Source organism: Petaurus breviceps, unplaced genomic scaffold, assembly GCF_028583685.1.
Source record: "Petaurus breviceps papuanus isolate PSGF00001 unplaced genomic scaffold, PetGlider_PUasm1.0 90925, whole genome shotgun sequence".
Lineage (NCBI taxonomy): Eukaryota > Metazoa > Chordata > Mammalia > Diprotodontia > Petauridae > Petaurus > Petaurus breviceps.
In genome coordinates, this window is record NW_027187380.1 from 27,960,425 (window position 1) to 27,973,942 (window position 13,518).

General features: G+C 36.3%; 1 protein-coding gene across 8 annotated transcripts in view; it reads right to left on the bottom strand.

Annotated features, from left to right (window-relative positions):
• TBCD (tubulin folding cofactor D) overlaps positions 1 to 13,518 on the bottom strand; it is a 572,945-nt gene that overhangs the window by 469,662 nt on the left and 89,765 nt on the right. For all 8 annotated transcript variants that reach the window (XM_069076616.1, XM_069076621.1, XM_069076618.1 and 5 more), the window contains one exon: positions 1,919 to 1,964. In XM_069076616.1, coding sequence (XP_068932717.1) covers positions 1,919 to 1,964 — 46 coding nt within the window. The remainder of the gene's footprint in view (positions 1 to 1,918; positions 1,965 to 13,518) is intronic.

Genomic DNA, 13,518 nt, shown 5'->3' on the forward strand with positions numbered 1-13,518 from the left:
AGGAATACTGTATAAGCACTTACTTGGGTCAGGCTGGGGGGAAGACACAAAGTTAAAAGAGGTTACAGTTACTCCTCTAATAGAGCAAATAGTCTATTAGGGACATTATAACATACACAAAGATAACTGTAATATCAAATGATAATATTAGATTATTATCTTATATTATATATATTATATTTATTATATATTATTTATTTATTTATTATATATTACATATATATAATAAAGGCAGAAAGATACAGAAGTAGCCATATAGTAGCTATAGGCAGACAGGAAGGTGAACAATTGGTATTAAGATTAGCAGAGAAAGTTTTATGGAGGATGTGAGGCTCTGGTCTTGAAGTTTAAGGTTTATGTTTGACACATACTATCTTTGTGACCATGGGCAAGTCATTTTACCTCTCAGGGTCCCTAACAATTAAGATTGGGGGTTGCTATTTTACATCAAAGGAGAAGAGAGACATAGAGACAGATTTTTTAAGAGATATTTTTAAACCATTTTAATTATAAAATTTTGCTCTTTACAATTTAATATTCTATGGTAACTTCAGTCCTTCAGTGATTAACAGAGACAGAACACAGTCAGATATCTTACACTATTAAGAAATCAAATTTTTCTTCTAATAAATTAGGTATAGATAGAAGAAAAATAGACTTTTCAAACAAAAAGCTAAGAAATGTATTTAACAGTCTGGCTGTGCAAAGTGAAAACAGTAAATCGGACAATAAACTGAGACCCAAGAAGTATTACTTCATAATGTTTCCCTTGAATATGTGTGGCAAATGAGAGTGAAGTGTAGCTCCACCTTTCCAGCAACTTAATACTAGGAACATGATTTTACAATTTAAAAGCCAAGGGGAAGGACAGAAGGCTAGAATATGTGTCCAGAACATAATGTAATGTAAGATGTAATGCAGTCATTTCTCAAAGGAAATTGACCTTATACCACACTCCTTTCGCCAAACTCCATCAAGGTATATAAAATCTAAAGATATGAGGTCATTGGAAACTCTTCATGCTCCAAGCCAACAAGCATATATTAAGCACTACTATGTGCCAATCATTGAGAATACAAACACAAACTGAAAGAAAGATAATTCCTGCCCTCAAGGAGCTTACATTCTAGTAAAGGAATATAACATAAAAAAATAAAAAGGGGGGGTCAGGGAGGAGATGAATGTACCTAATGCAGTTCTGGGAGAGTCAAGAGCGCAGCCTGAAGAAGAATTAAGATCTATCTGGTCTGGACTTCAATCTTAAAAGGAGGTTCTGACAGGAACCAGCCCATCAGGGAGAGAGAACCAAGGACTGGAAGGTATTTCCAATGTGTAAAGTCCAAGGTAGAGTTAAACTTAGAAGATGAAGAAGTCCAGAGAGTGAGGAGTGTAACCAGGAGAGGAATGAAACCTAAAGAGATGGTTTCTCCATGCTCTCCATGCTCCATTAACAAACTAGACAATTATCCACCTTCTGAAAGAGAATAATGGACCCAAAGTGCAGAATGTAATACATGTCTTTTGGATACGTGAAATGAAGGAATTTGTTTTAACTATGTATGTTTGAAAAGAGTTTTGTTTTTCTTTTCTTTTCCAATTGTGGGAGCTGAGAGAAGCAAGAAAATACTGATTTTTGTTCCCTTTAATTTTTCTTTTTAAAGAAGCAAAGCAATTTGAGTATGAACAATGACTGAAGTTACTATGCTATTAGTGGTTTTTATAAAATTACCAGAGAAATTGGAAAAAATAAGTTTTCTTGGTAGTATAAGATACAAAATTTCAAAACTCCTATACAGTCTTAAAAAAGGAGGGACATGGTCAAAATTAACTTAAACCATTCATTTCCACAACATTGTGAATAGAAGCCCCACCCAACCACATTAATTACAAAACACCCAGCTATGAAAATGATACTTACCATAGGGTAAACAGCTTTCCCGTGTTCCATGCTTAAATACCTGTGCCTACGAGAAGAAAAAAATGCTTTTAAAATTGCTGAAAATATATTTTTAAACTTTAAGTTACAATAAAATCCATTTTTTGCCATTGCAAAATTCTGATCCTAAAACTTCTCAAGAAAATAACACAGGAAATGATCCTTCATGTTGCAGGGGGAGGCAAGAACAAATAATTTAAATGGAAATTTTTAAAAAGCTCCTTTTCTACAAGAAAACTGAAGATTTACACAGGGAGTTAACCTAAATAAGTCCATGGTCTAGTTGAATCCCATGTAAATTTGCCACATGAATTCTTAACATGAACATCTTCCCATTCCATGAGTTTTCTTCTTTGGGGGAATTAATTCTCTAACTAACATAAAGAGAATTAACTAGTACAACAGTGAGACAAAAGAATTGGAAAGAGAAACGGGAAGGTGAAAACTTTTGTCCCACTGTTGAATCACCCTTCCTTCTCTTTCAAATAAAAATGACACCTGAGTAAGTATAAATACTTAAGATAAAAAATACAGGTAAAACTGCCTTCACAAAACTATATGGTAATTAAAAAAAAACTGGGCCATAAAGAGTGATAGATTTGGAGTTTTAAAGAAACTTGAGAAAAGTGGGGCTCACATATATGAAAAATGATATGCCTTAGGGCAGAGAGGTAGGATTTGGATCCAAGTGCTCATCAGTAATAAATAAGAACATAGTCCCAAGACCCAAATGGTTTTTCCTTAGCATTTAAAATATAACTGATAAAAAGAGAAGTCATTTCATAATTATCAAAGGATTAACATTTAAAAACCCATCACAAAACTTTCTGCGGTGATTATATAAATATGCAAACAAACATGCAACTTAGGCAACAACAAAAATTGAAAAAGGTAAGACAAACAAGAAACTAGGATTATGCTAGAAGATATGAAAAAATTGCAACATATACCAATTCTTTAGAAGAAAAATTTTGCAAAAATACATTAATAGGTTGGCGGGGGGGCAGAGCCAAGATGGCGGAGTAGAAGCACGACCTTCCCGTGGCTCCGGCTTCCACCCTCCCCAATCCATGTAAAAAGGGGGCTCTAAACAAACTTTGGAGCTGCAGAACCCACAAAATGACACAGAGAAGCTAACCTCCTGCTGAGGACAGCCCAGCAGGCCATCAGGAATCAGCCAGCACAGCGCTCTGGGAGCCGAGCCCAGCACCACGCCCGCAAGGCTTTAGCCCCAGGGTGGGCCTGACCAGCTGGCTGCCAGAGGGACTCCAGATTAGCAACAGCTGTGGCCCTTTCCAGATTTATCAACACATAGATGTGAAGGACAAGGTGAGAGGCCAGTGCAGTCTGGACTTTGGGACCCAGTAAGAGGGAGTGCGTGGCTTTTAACCCCGGGGCGAGAAACCACTGAGATGCCAACACAGCCTGCCAGCGACACGTGGCAGCTTCAGCTCCTGGCCTGCAGAGTGTAGGGGGACCAAGCACCAGTCTGAGGGGTCATCGCTCTTCCTTTAACCTGCTTGGATCTGGATTGCAATCTAGGGTGGAGGTATGTGTCCAGCTTGCTAGAGCATGTGGAGACCTCAGAGAGGGCACCCATCTAATACCTCCGGCAGCTGAGAAAACCCCAGCGTTTGGGACGAAAACTCCCCTGTCTGATGGCATAGTCCTACTGTGGCAAAAAGCCCAAGTCAAATAATTGAGTGGCAAAAAGAGCAGGCAAAGGAAACAAAGCAGACAAAAGATTCCAACATTACACTCCTATTTGGGGGATAAGAAGGAGCAAGGCATGGAACAGGAGGAAATCAGTGAAGTCAGAACTCCTGCACCAAAAGCTTCAAAGGAAAATACAAGCTGGTTACAGGCCATAGAGGACCTTAAGAAGCAGATAAGAGAAGTGGAGGAAAAATTGGGAAGAAAAATGAGAACAATGCAAGAAAATTATGAAATGAGAGTCAACAGCCTGACTGAAGAAAATAATACCTTAAAAAACAGACTGACTCAAATGGCAAAGGAGGCTAAAAAAAGGCAATGAGGAGAAGAATGCCTTAAAAAGTCGAATTTGCCAGATGGAAAAAGAATCTCAAAAGCTGAGGAGAATCATTGCTTCAGAATTAGACTGGAGCAAATGGAAGCTAATGACTTTATGAGAAATCAAGATGCTGTTAAACAGATCCAAACAAATGAAAGAATAGAAGGCAATGTGAAATATCTCATGGGAAAAACCACTGACCTGGAAAAAAGATCCAGGAGAGATAATTTTAAAATTATTGGACTATCTGAAAGCCATGACCAAAGTAAGAACCTAGAAAGCATCCTCCAGGAAGTTCTCAAAGAAAACTGCCCTGATGTTTTAGAACCAGAGGGCAAAATAGAGGTTGAAAGAATCCACCAATCACCTCCTGAAAAAGATCCCAAAAAGAAAACTCCTAGGAATATTATAGCCAGGTTCCAGAATTCCCAGATGAAGGAGAGCATATTACAAGCAGCCAGGAAGAAACAATTTGAATATTGTGGAAACACAATCAGGATAACCCAGGATCTGGCAGCTTCTCCACTGAGGGATCGAAGGGCTTGGAATGTGATATTCCGGAGGTCAAGGGAGCTGGGATTAAAACCAAGAGTCACCTACCCAGCAAAACTGAGTATCATGTTTCAGGGGAAAATATGGTCATTCAGTGGAATACAGGACTTTCAAGCATTCTTGATGAAAAAACCAGAGCTGAATAGAAAATTTGACATTCAGATACAAGAAGCAAGAGAAGCATGAGAAGGTAAACAGGGAAAAGAAATCATAAGGAACTTATCAAAGTTGAACTATTATCATTCCTACATGGAAAAACAATAATTGTAATTTATAAAACTTTTCTCAGTAGTTGAAGGGATTAGAAATATATATATATATGTCTTTATATGAGGGTATGCGGGCATATGAATACATATGTGAATGTGTGTATATATGTTTACAGGTATACATAGATAGGGGGCATGGGACCAATTGAACAGGAAGGGATGATACTTAAAAGGTGAAATTGAGAGGTGAGAGGAGTATAATGAGAGGAGATGGGGAGAGACAGATTGGGGCAAACTATCTCATACAGAAGAGGCAGGGGAAAATGGTTGCAATGGAGGGGAAGAATAGGAGGGCAGAAGGGAATGGGTCAACCTTATTCCTATTGAATCTGGCTTGAGGAGGGAGGGAAATACACACTAAATAGGAGATCTCACCCTCCAGGAGAATGGGGGGGAAGGGGATGAGAGGGGGGATGATGGAAGGGAGGGCAGGCTGGGGGGGAGGGAAGTTGGAAGCACCCACTTTTGAAAAGGGACAGGATCAAAGTAGAGAATAGAATGGGTGGGAGGGAAATGTAGTCAGTCTTTTACAATATATCTACTATGTTATTGTTTTGCATTAGCCGCACATGTACAACCTATACTGAACTGCTTGTCTCCCCAGTGGGGGTGGGTGGCAGGGGGGGAAGGGAATGAATCTGAGATTGAAAGTTTAAAAATCAAATATTCAAATATATGTGTGTGTGTGTGTGTGTATACTATTATTAATACCATCTTACATGTAATTAAGAAATGGGATGTACAGGCACTGAGGCATAGAGATCCGCTGGAAAAGTCAAAACGGGTATATGGGAGAAAATATGGGAGAGAGCAGATTGGAGGTGGGGATATCCTGTGGGACTGCTGTTTTGGGGGGATGGGTGGGGGAAAAACGGGGAGATAATTTGTAACTCAAAATCTGGTGGAAACGAATGATGTAAATCAGAAGTTAATAAAGCATTAAAAAAAAAAGAAAAAAAAGAATTAGATTGGAGCAAATGGAAGCTAATGACTTTATGAGAAACCAAGATGCTGTTAAACAGATCCAAACAAATGAAAGAATAGAAGGCAATGTGAAATATCTCATGGGAAAAACCACTGACCTGGAAAATAGATCCAGGAGAGATAATTTTAAAATTATTGGACTACCTGAAAGCCATGACCAAAATAAGAACCTAGAAAGCATCCTCCAGGAAGTTCTCAAAGAAAACTGCCCTGATGTTTTAGAACCAGAGGGCAAAATAGAGGTTGAAAGAATCCACCAATCACCTCCTGAAAAAGATCCCAAAAAGAAAACTCCTAGGAATATTATAGCCAGGTTCCAGAATTCCCAGATGAAGGAGAGAATATTACAAGCAGCCAGGAAGAAACAATTTGAATATTGTGGAAACACAATCAGGATAACCCAGGATCTGGCAGCTTCTCCACTGAGGTATCGAAGGGCTTGGAATGTGATATTCTGGAGGTCAAGGGAGCTGGGATTAAAACCAAGAGTCACCTACCCAGCAAAACTGAGTATCATCTTTCAGGGGAAAATATGGTCATTCAGTGGAATACAGGACTTTCAAGCATTCTTGCTGAAAAAACCAGAGTTGAATAGAAAATTTGACATTCAGATACAAGAAGCAAGAGAAGCATGAGAGGGTAAACAGGGAAAAGAAATCATAAGGAAGTTATCAAAGTTGAACTATTATCATTCCTACATGGAAAAACAATAATTGTAATTTATAAAACTTTTCTCAGTAGTTGAAGGGATTAGAAATATATATGTCTTTATATGAGGGTATGCGGGCATATGAATACATATGTGAATGTGTGTATATACGGTTACAGGTATACATAGATAGAGGGCACGGGACCAATTTAACAGGAAGGGATGATACTTAAAAGGTGAAATTAAGAGGTGAGAGGAATATAATGAGAGGAGATGGGGAGAGACAGATTGGGGCAAACTATCTCATACAGAAGAGGCAAGGGAAAATGGTTACAATGGAGGAGAAGAATAGGAAGGCAAAAGGGAATGGGTCAACCTTATTCCTATTGAATCTGGCTTGAGGAGGGAGGGAAATACACACTAAATAGGGGATTTCACCCTACAGGAGAATAGGGGGGGAAGGGGATGATGGAAGGGAGGGCAGGCTGGCGGGGAGGGAAGTTGGAAGCACCCACTTTTGAAAAGGGACAGGATGAAAGTAGAGAATAGAACAAGTGGGAGATGGGATAGGAGGGAGGGAAATATAGTCAGTCTTTTACAATATATCTACTATGTTATTGTTTTGCATTAGCCACACATGTACAACCTATACTGAACTGCTTGTCTCCCCAGTGGGGGTGGGTGGCAGGGGGGGAAGGGAATGAATCTGGAATTGAAAGTTTTAAAATCAAATATTCAAATATATATGTGTGTGTGTGTGTGTGTGTGTGTGTATGTGTGTGTGTGTATATATATATATATATATATATATATATATACTATTATTAATACCATCTTACATGTAATTAAGAAATAAGATATACAGGCACTGAGGCATAGAGATCCACTGGAAAAGTCAAAATGGGTATATGGGAGAAAATATGGGAGAGAGCAGATTGGAAGTGGGGATATCCTGTGGGACTGCTGTTTTGGGGGGATGGGTGGAGGGAAAACGGGGAGAAAATTTGTAACTCAAAATCTGGCGGAAACGAATGATGTAAATTAGAAGTTAATAAAGCATTTTAAAAAATACATTAATAATAAAACACAATAATGACTTTGATATTCTTTCCTGAAAATTGGATGAAACCAATAGAAAAATAAAGAAAACATACTGCATGTCATAATAAAAGAAATATGAACAAAAAACACAGATGAATAATGATATCCTAAATAATTAGTGGAACAAAGAATAAATACAGAAACAAAAAAATCAGTAACAATGAAATAACATACTGAAATTTACAGGACACTGTTAAAGGAATCCTCAAACAAGGATTTTTACAGAGATGATCAATTAAAAGATCAATTAAAAGATTAGAAAACAAATTAGCGATCCCAACACTTTAATAAAAAAAAAAGCTATAAAATCAGAGAAATAATGGAATGTGAAAATAATGTAGAGAACTGACATACAAAAGGTCACCACACTCTGGCAAGACTATTACCACAAGACCTCAGACAGAAAACTAAGGAACAGAGAGAACTGAGGCATTACACTACATCAGAGGTAAAAGGGGAAAAAAAGCATCCAGCTAGGATTACTGTCCCTCCAGAAATCACTTGGGACAGAGACTGAGGCTGGTCAAACATGACTTTTCCAGCATGGAAGAAGACTGAGACAGCTTTAAGGTCTAGCCCAAAGGGATAGTGAAAACAAAGGGGAACAAGAAAGAAAATAAGCAGTAAGGGACAAGGGGGGTGGAAAATACCTAAAATTATCAGAGAAATCAGAAGGAAGAAAACTCAGTTAAAGAACTTGAGTATAAGCAAGCAAAACAAGGGGGAAGATATTAATAACCAAAGAAATAAGCCCTCCATGTCATCAAAACAATTCCAATTTACATCTATAAATAAATACTGCAAGATAATGGAAATTAAATCAACATCTGATTGAGGCAGAGGATCCTGTGGATTCCAAAGAAATAATAGAACCACGGTATGACACTTCTAAATTGTTTATAATAAAAATAAAAATTGTGAACGCAGAATTTATAGCCTGCAAAATAGAAATAAGCAGCAGAATAGAAAAACTCGAATCCATAGTATGGCAAACTCACTAAAGAAACATAAAAAAAAGAGGAATTGACTAGAAATACAAATACAGAGAGGTAAAGGACAATGAAGAAGAGAAACAAAAAGAAATAATGTTCAAAGAACCCATCTCTTTATAAGCTAAACATAACTGATTTTGAAGAAAGAAAATATACCAATTAAGGATTATACTTCTCCCAGAAGAAAGGGACAAGGTTTAAAAAAAAAAAACCTAAATACCAAAATACAAGAAATAATACAGGAAAATTGAACAGTGAACTGATATATAAAAAGGAGAGCCATTTTTAAATGACTAGCAAAAATCAATAAACCATTAACTAACCTAATCAAGAAAATGAGGAAGGAAAAACAAAATATCGAAATATAAAATAGCCAAGATGAATTCACAGAGGACAAAAAAGAATTAAAAGAAACTACTATACAAAACTATATGGCAAAAAGAAAATAATAAACCTGAGAATTTAAAGGAAATTTCAATGTTTAAAAAAAAAATCCCTAAACCCAACCTAACTTCTTTTGAACTTCCTTATTACTAAGATATGTAATAGCACATACTATATTATAGATATGTAATATGCAACATACCCTATAATACTATCACTTACTTTCTTGCTTTTCCTCACACAAGCCACTCCATTTCCCACCTTTTCACTGGTCATCTCCCACATCTAAATCCTCCATGCCTTCTGAGGCCTACTTCCAGACTTAGCTCAAATACCACCTTCTACAGGAGGCTTTTCTTGATCCTCTCTACTACTAAAGCTTTCCACCAAGATTATTTTCAATTTGCCCTATATACCTTGAGGTACATAGTTTTTTGCAAATTGTTTGGCTCACTTGAATGTGAGTTCCTTGAGAACAGATACTATTTCTGCTTTTTTTTTATCCACAGCAGAATCTGGTAAAGAGTAAGCAATTAATAAATGCTTACTGATTAGAGATCTCAAACCATTCAATCTCCAATAAAGATAACAAGAAAGCCATAAGTGAACAGGCAAAGTTAAAAGATGAGCCAGATGTATTTACAAATTATATATACCAAACATCTGTGAAGCAAATAATGCCTTGTAATACAAATATTATTCTCAGAATGCAAAGAAAAAGAAATATAGACCAACATCTTACTAATGAACACATATAGCGAGAGAGAGATAGCTATACAGAAACTCTGCTAAACAATTTACATTATTACATTATTTGATCTTCACAACAACCCTATGGGAGATAGGTGTTATTATTATCCCTTTTAGTTTAGGAAACTGAAACAAAGATTAAGTGATTTGCCTAGGATCACAGAGCTACTAAGTGTCTGAGGCCACATCTGAACTCTGGTTTTCCTGACTCCAGTTCTAGAGCTCCATCCACTATGCCACCTGGCTGAGAGGGAAGGGGAGAGGAGAGAGAGAGGAGAAGAGAGAGGAGAGAGAGGGAGAGGGGGAGGGGGAGGAGGGGAGAGGGAGAGGAAGAGGGAGAGGGAGAAGGAGAAGACAGGAGAGAGGGAGGGGGAAAGGGAGAAGGAGAGAGCCCCATATTAAATCTATTTTCAAGTCTGTTGGTTTTATCTTAATAATATCACTTGTATATGACCCCTTCTTTACTCTCAATCTGCCACCACCTTCATGTAACTCAAAATCTTGTGGAAATGAATGTTTTAAACTAAAAATAAACATAAAATTAAATATATATATATATATATATATATATAAAGAATCAGTGAACCAACACACTTAATAAATACCTACTATGTGCTATGAACACTCCCATAAAAAATGGAGGCAGACAGCAGAATGGATTAAAAATCATAATCCTACAATATGCTGTCTACAAGAAACACATCTGAAACAAGGGGACACACAGAGGGTAAAGGTAAAAGGCTGGAGTAGAATATATTATGCTTCAGCTAAAGTAAAAAAAGGAGGGGTAGCAATTCTTATCTCAGATAAAGCAAAAGCAAAAATAGATCTCATTAAAAGATATAAGGAAGGAAATTATATCCTGCTAAAAGGCACTTTCAAGAATGAAACAATATCATACTTAACACATATGCACCGAGTAGTATAGCATCCAAATTCCTACAGGGAAGTTAAGGGAATCAGAGGAAGAAAGAGATAGCAAAACTATACTAGTGGGGGACCTCAATCTCCCCCTCTCTGAACTTGATCAATCTTTTTTTTTTTTTGCTTTTTGGAGAGCAACTGGGGTTAAGGGACTTGCCAAAGGTCATAAGGCTAGTTTTTGTGTTCAGTGTCTGAGGCAAGATTTGAACCCAGGTCCTCCTGACTCCAAGGCAGGTATTCTATTCACTGCACCACCTAGCCGCCCCTAAACTTGATAAATCTAACCTCAAAATAAACAAGAAAGAAGTTAAGGAGGTGAACAGAATTTTAGAGAAAGTAGATATGATAGACCTCTGGAGAAAACTGAATGAGGATAAAAAGGAACATACCTTCTTCTCAGCTGTACAGGGCCCATACGCAAAAATTGACCATGTACTAGGGCAAAAAAACCCTCACAATTCAGTGCAGAAAGGCAGAAATATTAAATGCATCCTTCTCAGATCATGATGCAAAAAAAATTATATGTAATAAAGGGCCATGGAAAGATAGACTAAAAACTAATTGGAAACAATAATTTAATGCTAAAGAATGAGTGGGTCAAACAATAAATTACAGAAATAATCAGTAACTTCATTCAAGAGAATGACAATAATGAGACAACATACTAAAACTTGAGGGATGGAGCAAAAGCAGTTCTTAGGGGAAGGTTTATATCCTTGAATGCATACATGAATAAAACAGAGAAAATGGAGATCAATAAATTGGGCATGAAACTGAGAAAACTAGAAAAGAACAAATTGAAAATCCCCAACTAAACACTAAATTAGAACTACTGAAAACCAAAAGAGAGATTAATAAAACTTAAATTAAGAAAACTATTGAAATAATAAATAAAACAAAGAGCTGGTTTTATGAAAAAAAAAACAATAAAATTGATAGACCTTTAGTCAATATGATAAAAAAAGAAAGAAATAAGAAAGCCAAATTAATGAGTATCAAAAATGAAAAGGATGAATCTACCTCCAACAAGGAGGAAATTAAAACCATAATTAGGAATTATTTTGCCCAACTGGATGTACATAAGATTTGACAATCTTAGTGAAATGGATGAATATTTACAAAAATATAAGCTGTCCAGATTAACTGAAGAAGAAGTAAATTATTTAAATAACCCCATCTTAGAAAAAGAAATTGAACAAGTCATCAATGAACTCCCTAGGAAAAATTCTCAAGGGCCACATGGATTTACTAGCAAATTCTATCAAACATTTAAAGAACAATTAATTCCAATATTCTACAAAGTATTTGGGAAAATTAGTGAAGGAAGAGTCCTACCAAATTCTTTTTATGATACAAATATGGTACTGATACCTAAATCAGGAAGGGACAACACAAAGAAAATTACAGATCAATTTCCCTTGTGAATATCGATGCAAAGATTTTAAATAAAATATTGTCAAAAAGACCACAGCAACTTATCACAAAAATAATACACTTTGATCAGGTAGGATTTATTCCAGGAATGTAAAAATGGTTCAATATTAGGAAAACCATCAGTATAATTGATCATATCAACAAAAAAACTAGCAGAAAGCCTACGTACGATTATCTCAATAGATGCAGAAAAGGCTTTTTAACAAAATACAACACCCATTCCTATTAAAAACACTAGAAAGTATAGGAATAAATGGAGCCTTCCTTAAAATAATAAGTAGCATCTATCTAAAACCATCAGCAAGTATATATCAGCAAGCAAATACCTGGGAATCTACCTGCGAAACAAACCCAGGACCTATATGAACACAATTACAAAACACTTTTTACACAAATAAAGTCAGATCTAACTAACTGGAAAAACATCAGCTGTTCATGGCTAGGTTGAGCTAATATAATTAAAATGACAATTTACCTAAATTAAATTACATATTTGGTGCCATACCAATCAATCTACCAAAAACTTATTTTATAGAGCTAGAAAAAAAAATAGTAACAAAATTCATTTGGAAGAACAAAAGGTCCAGAATATCAAGGGAATTAATGAAAATAAATGCCAAGGAAGGTGGCCTAGCCATACCAGATTTTAATCTGTACTACGAAGAAGCAGTCATCAAAGCTACTTGGTACTAGCTGAGAAACAGAGTAATGGATCAGTGGGATAGATTAGGTACATGAGACACAGCACTCAATGACTACAGTAATCTACTGTTTGATAAACCCAAATACCCCAGTTTTGGGGATAAGAACTCACCATTTAACAAAAACTGCTGGGAAAACTGGAATACAGTATGGCAGAAACTGGGCATAGACCAATATCTTACACCTATACCAAAATCAAGTTGAAATAGGCACATAATCTAGCTATAAAGGCTGATACTATAAGCAGTCTGGTAGAGCAAGGAGTAGTTTACCTGTCAGATTTATGGAGAAGGGAAGATTTTATGACCAAATAAGAGTTAGAGAATATTATGAAATACAAAATGGATAATTTTGATTACATTAAATTGAAAAGTTTCTGTACAAATAAAGCCAATGTAACCAAGATTAAGAGGGAAGTGGAAAACTGGGAAAGAATTTTTATAACCAGTGTCTCTGATAAAGGCCTCATTACTAAAATACACAAAGAAATGAGCCAAATCTATAAGAATAAAAGTCATTTCCCAATTGATAAATGGTCAAAATATATGAACAGGCAATTTTCAGAAGAAGAAATTAAAGATATCTATATCTTTATGAAAAAATGCTCTAAATCACTATTGAACAGAGAAATGCAAATCAAAACAAGTCTGAGATACCACATCTCACCGGTCAGATTGGCTAACATGATACAACAGGAAAATGACAAATGCTGGAGAGAATGTGGAAAAACTGGAACACTAATGTATTGTTGGTGGAGTTGTGAACTGATTCAACCATTCTGGAGAACAATCTGGAACTATGCCCAAAGG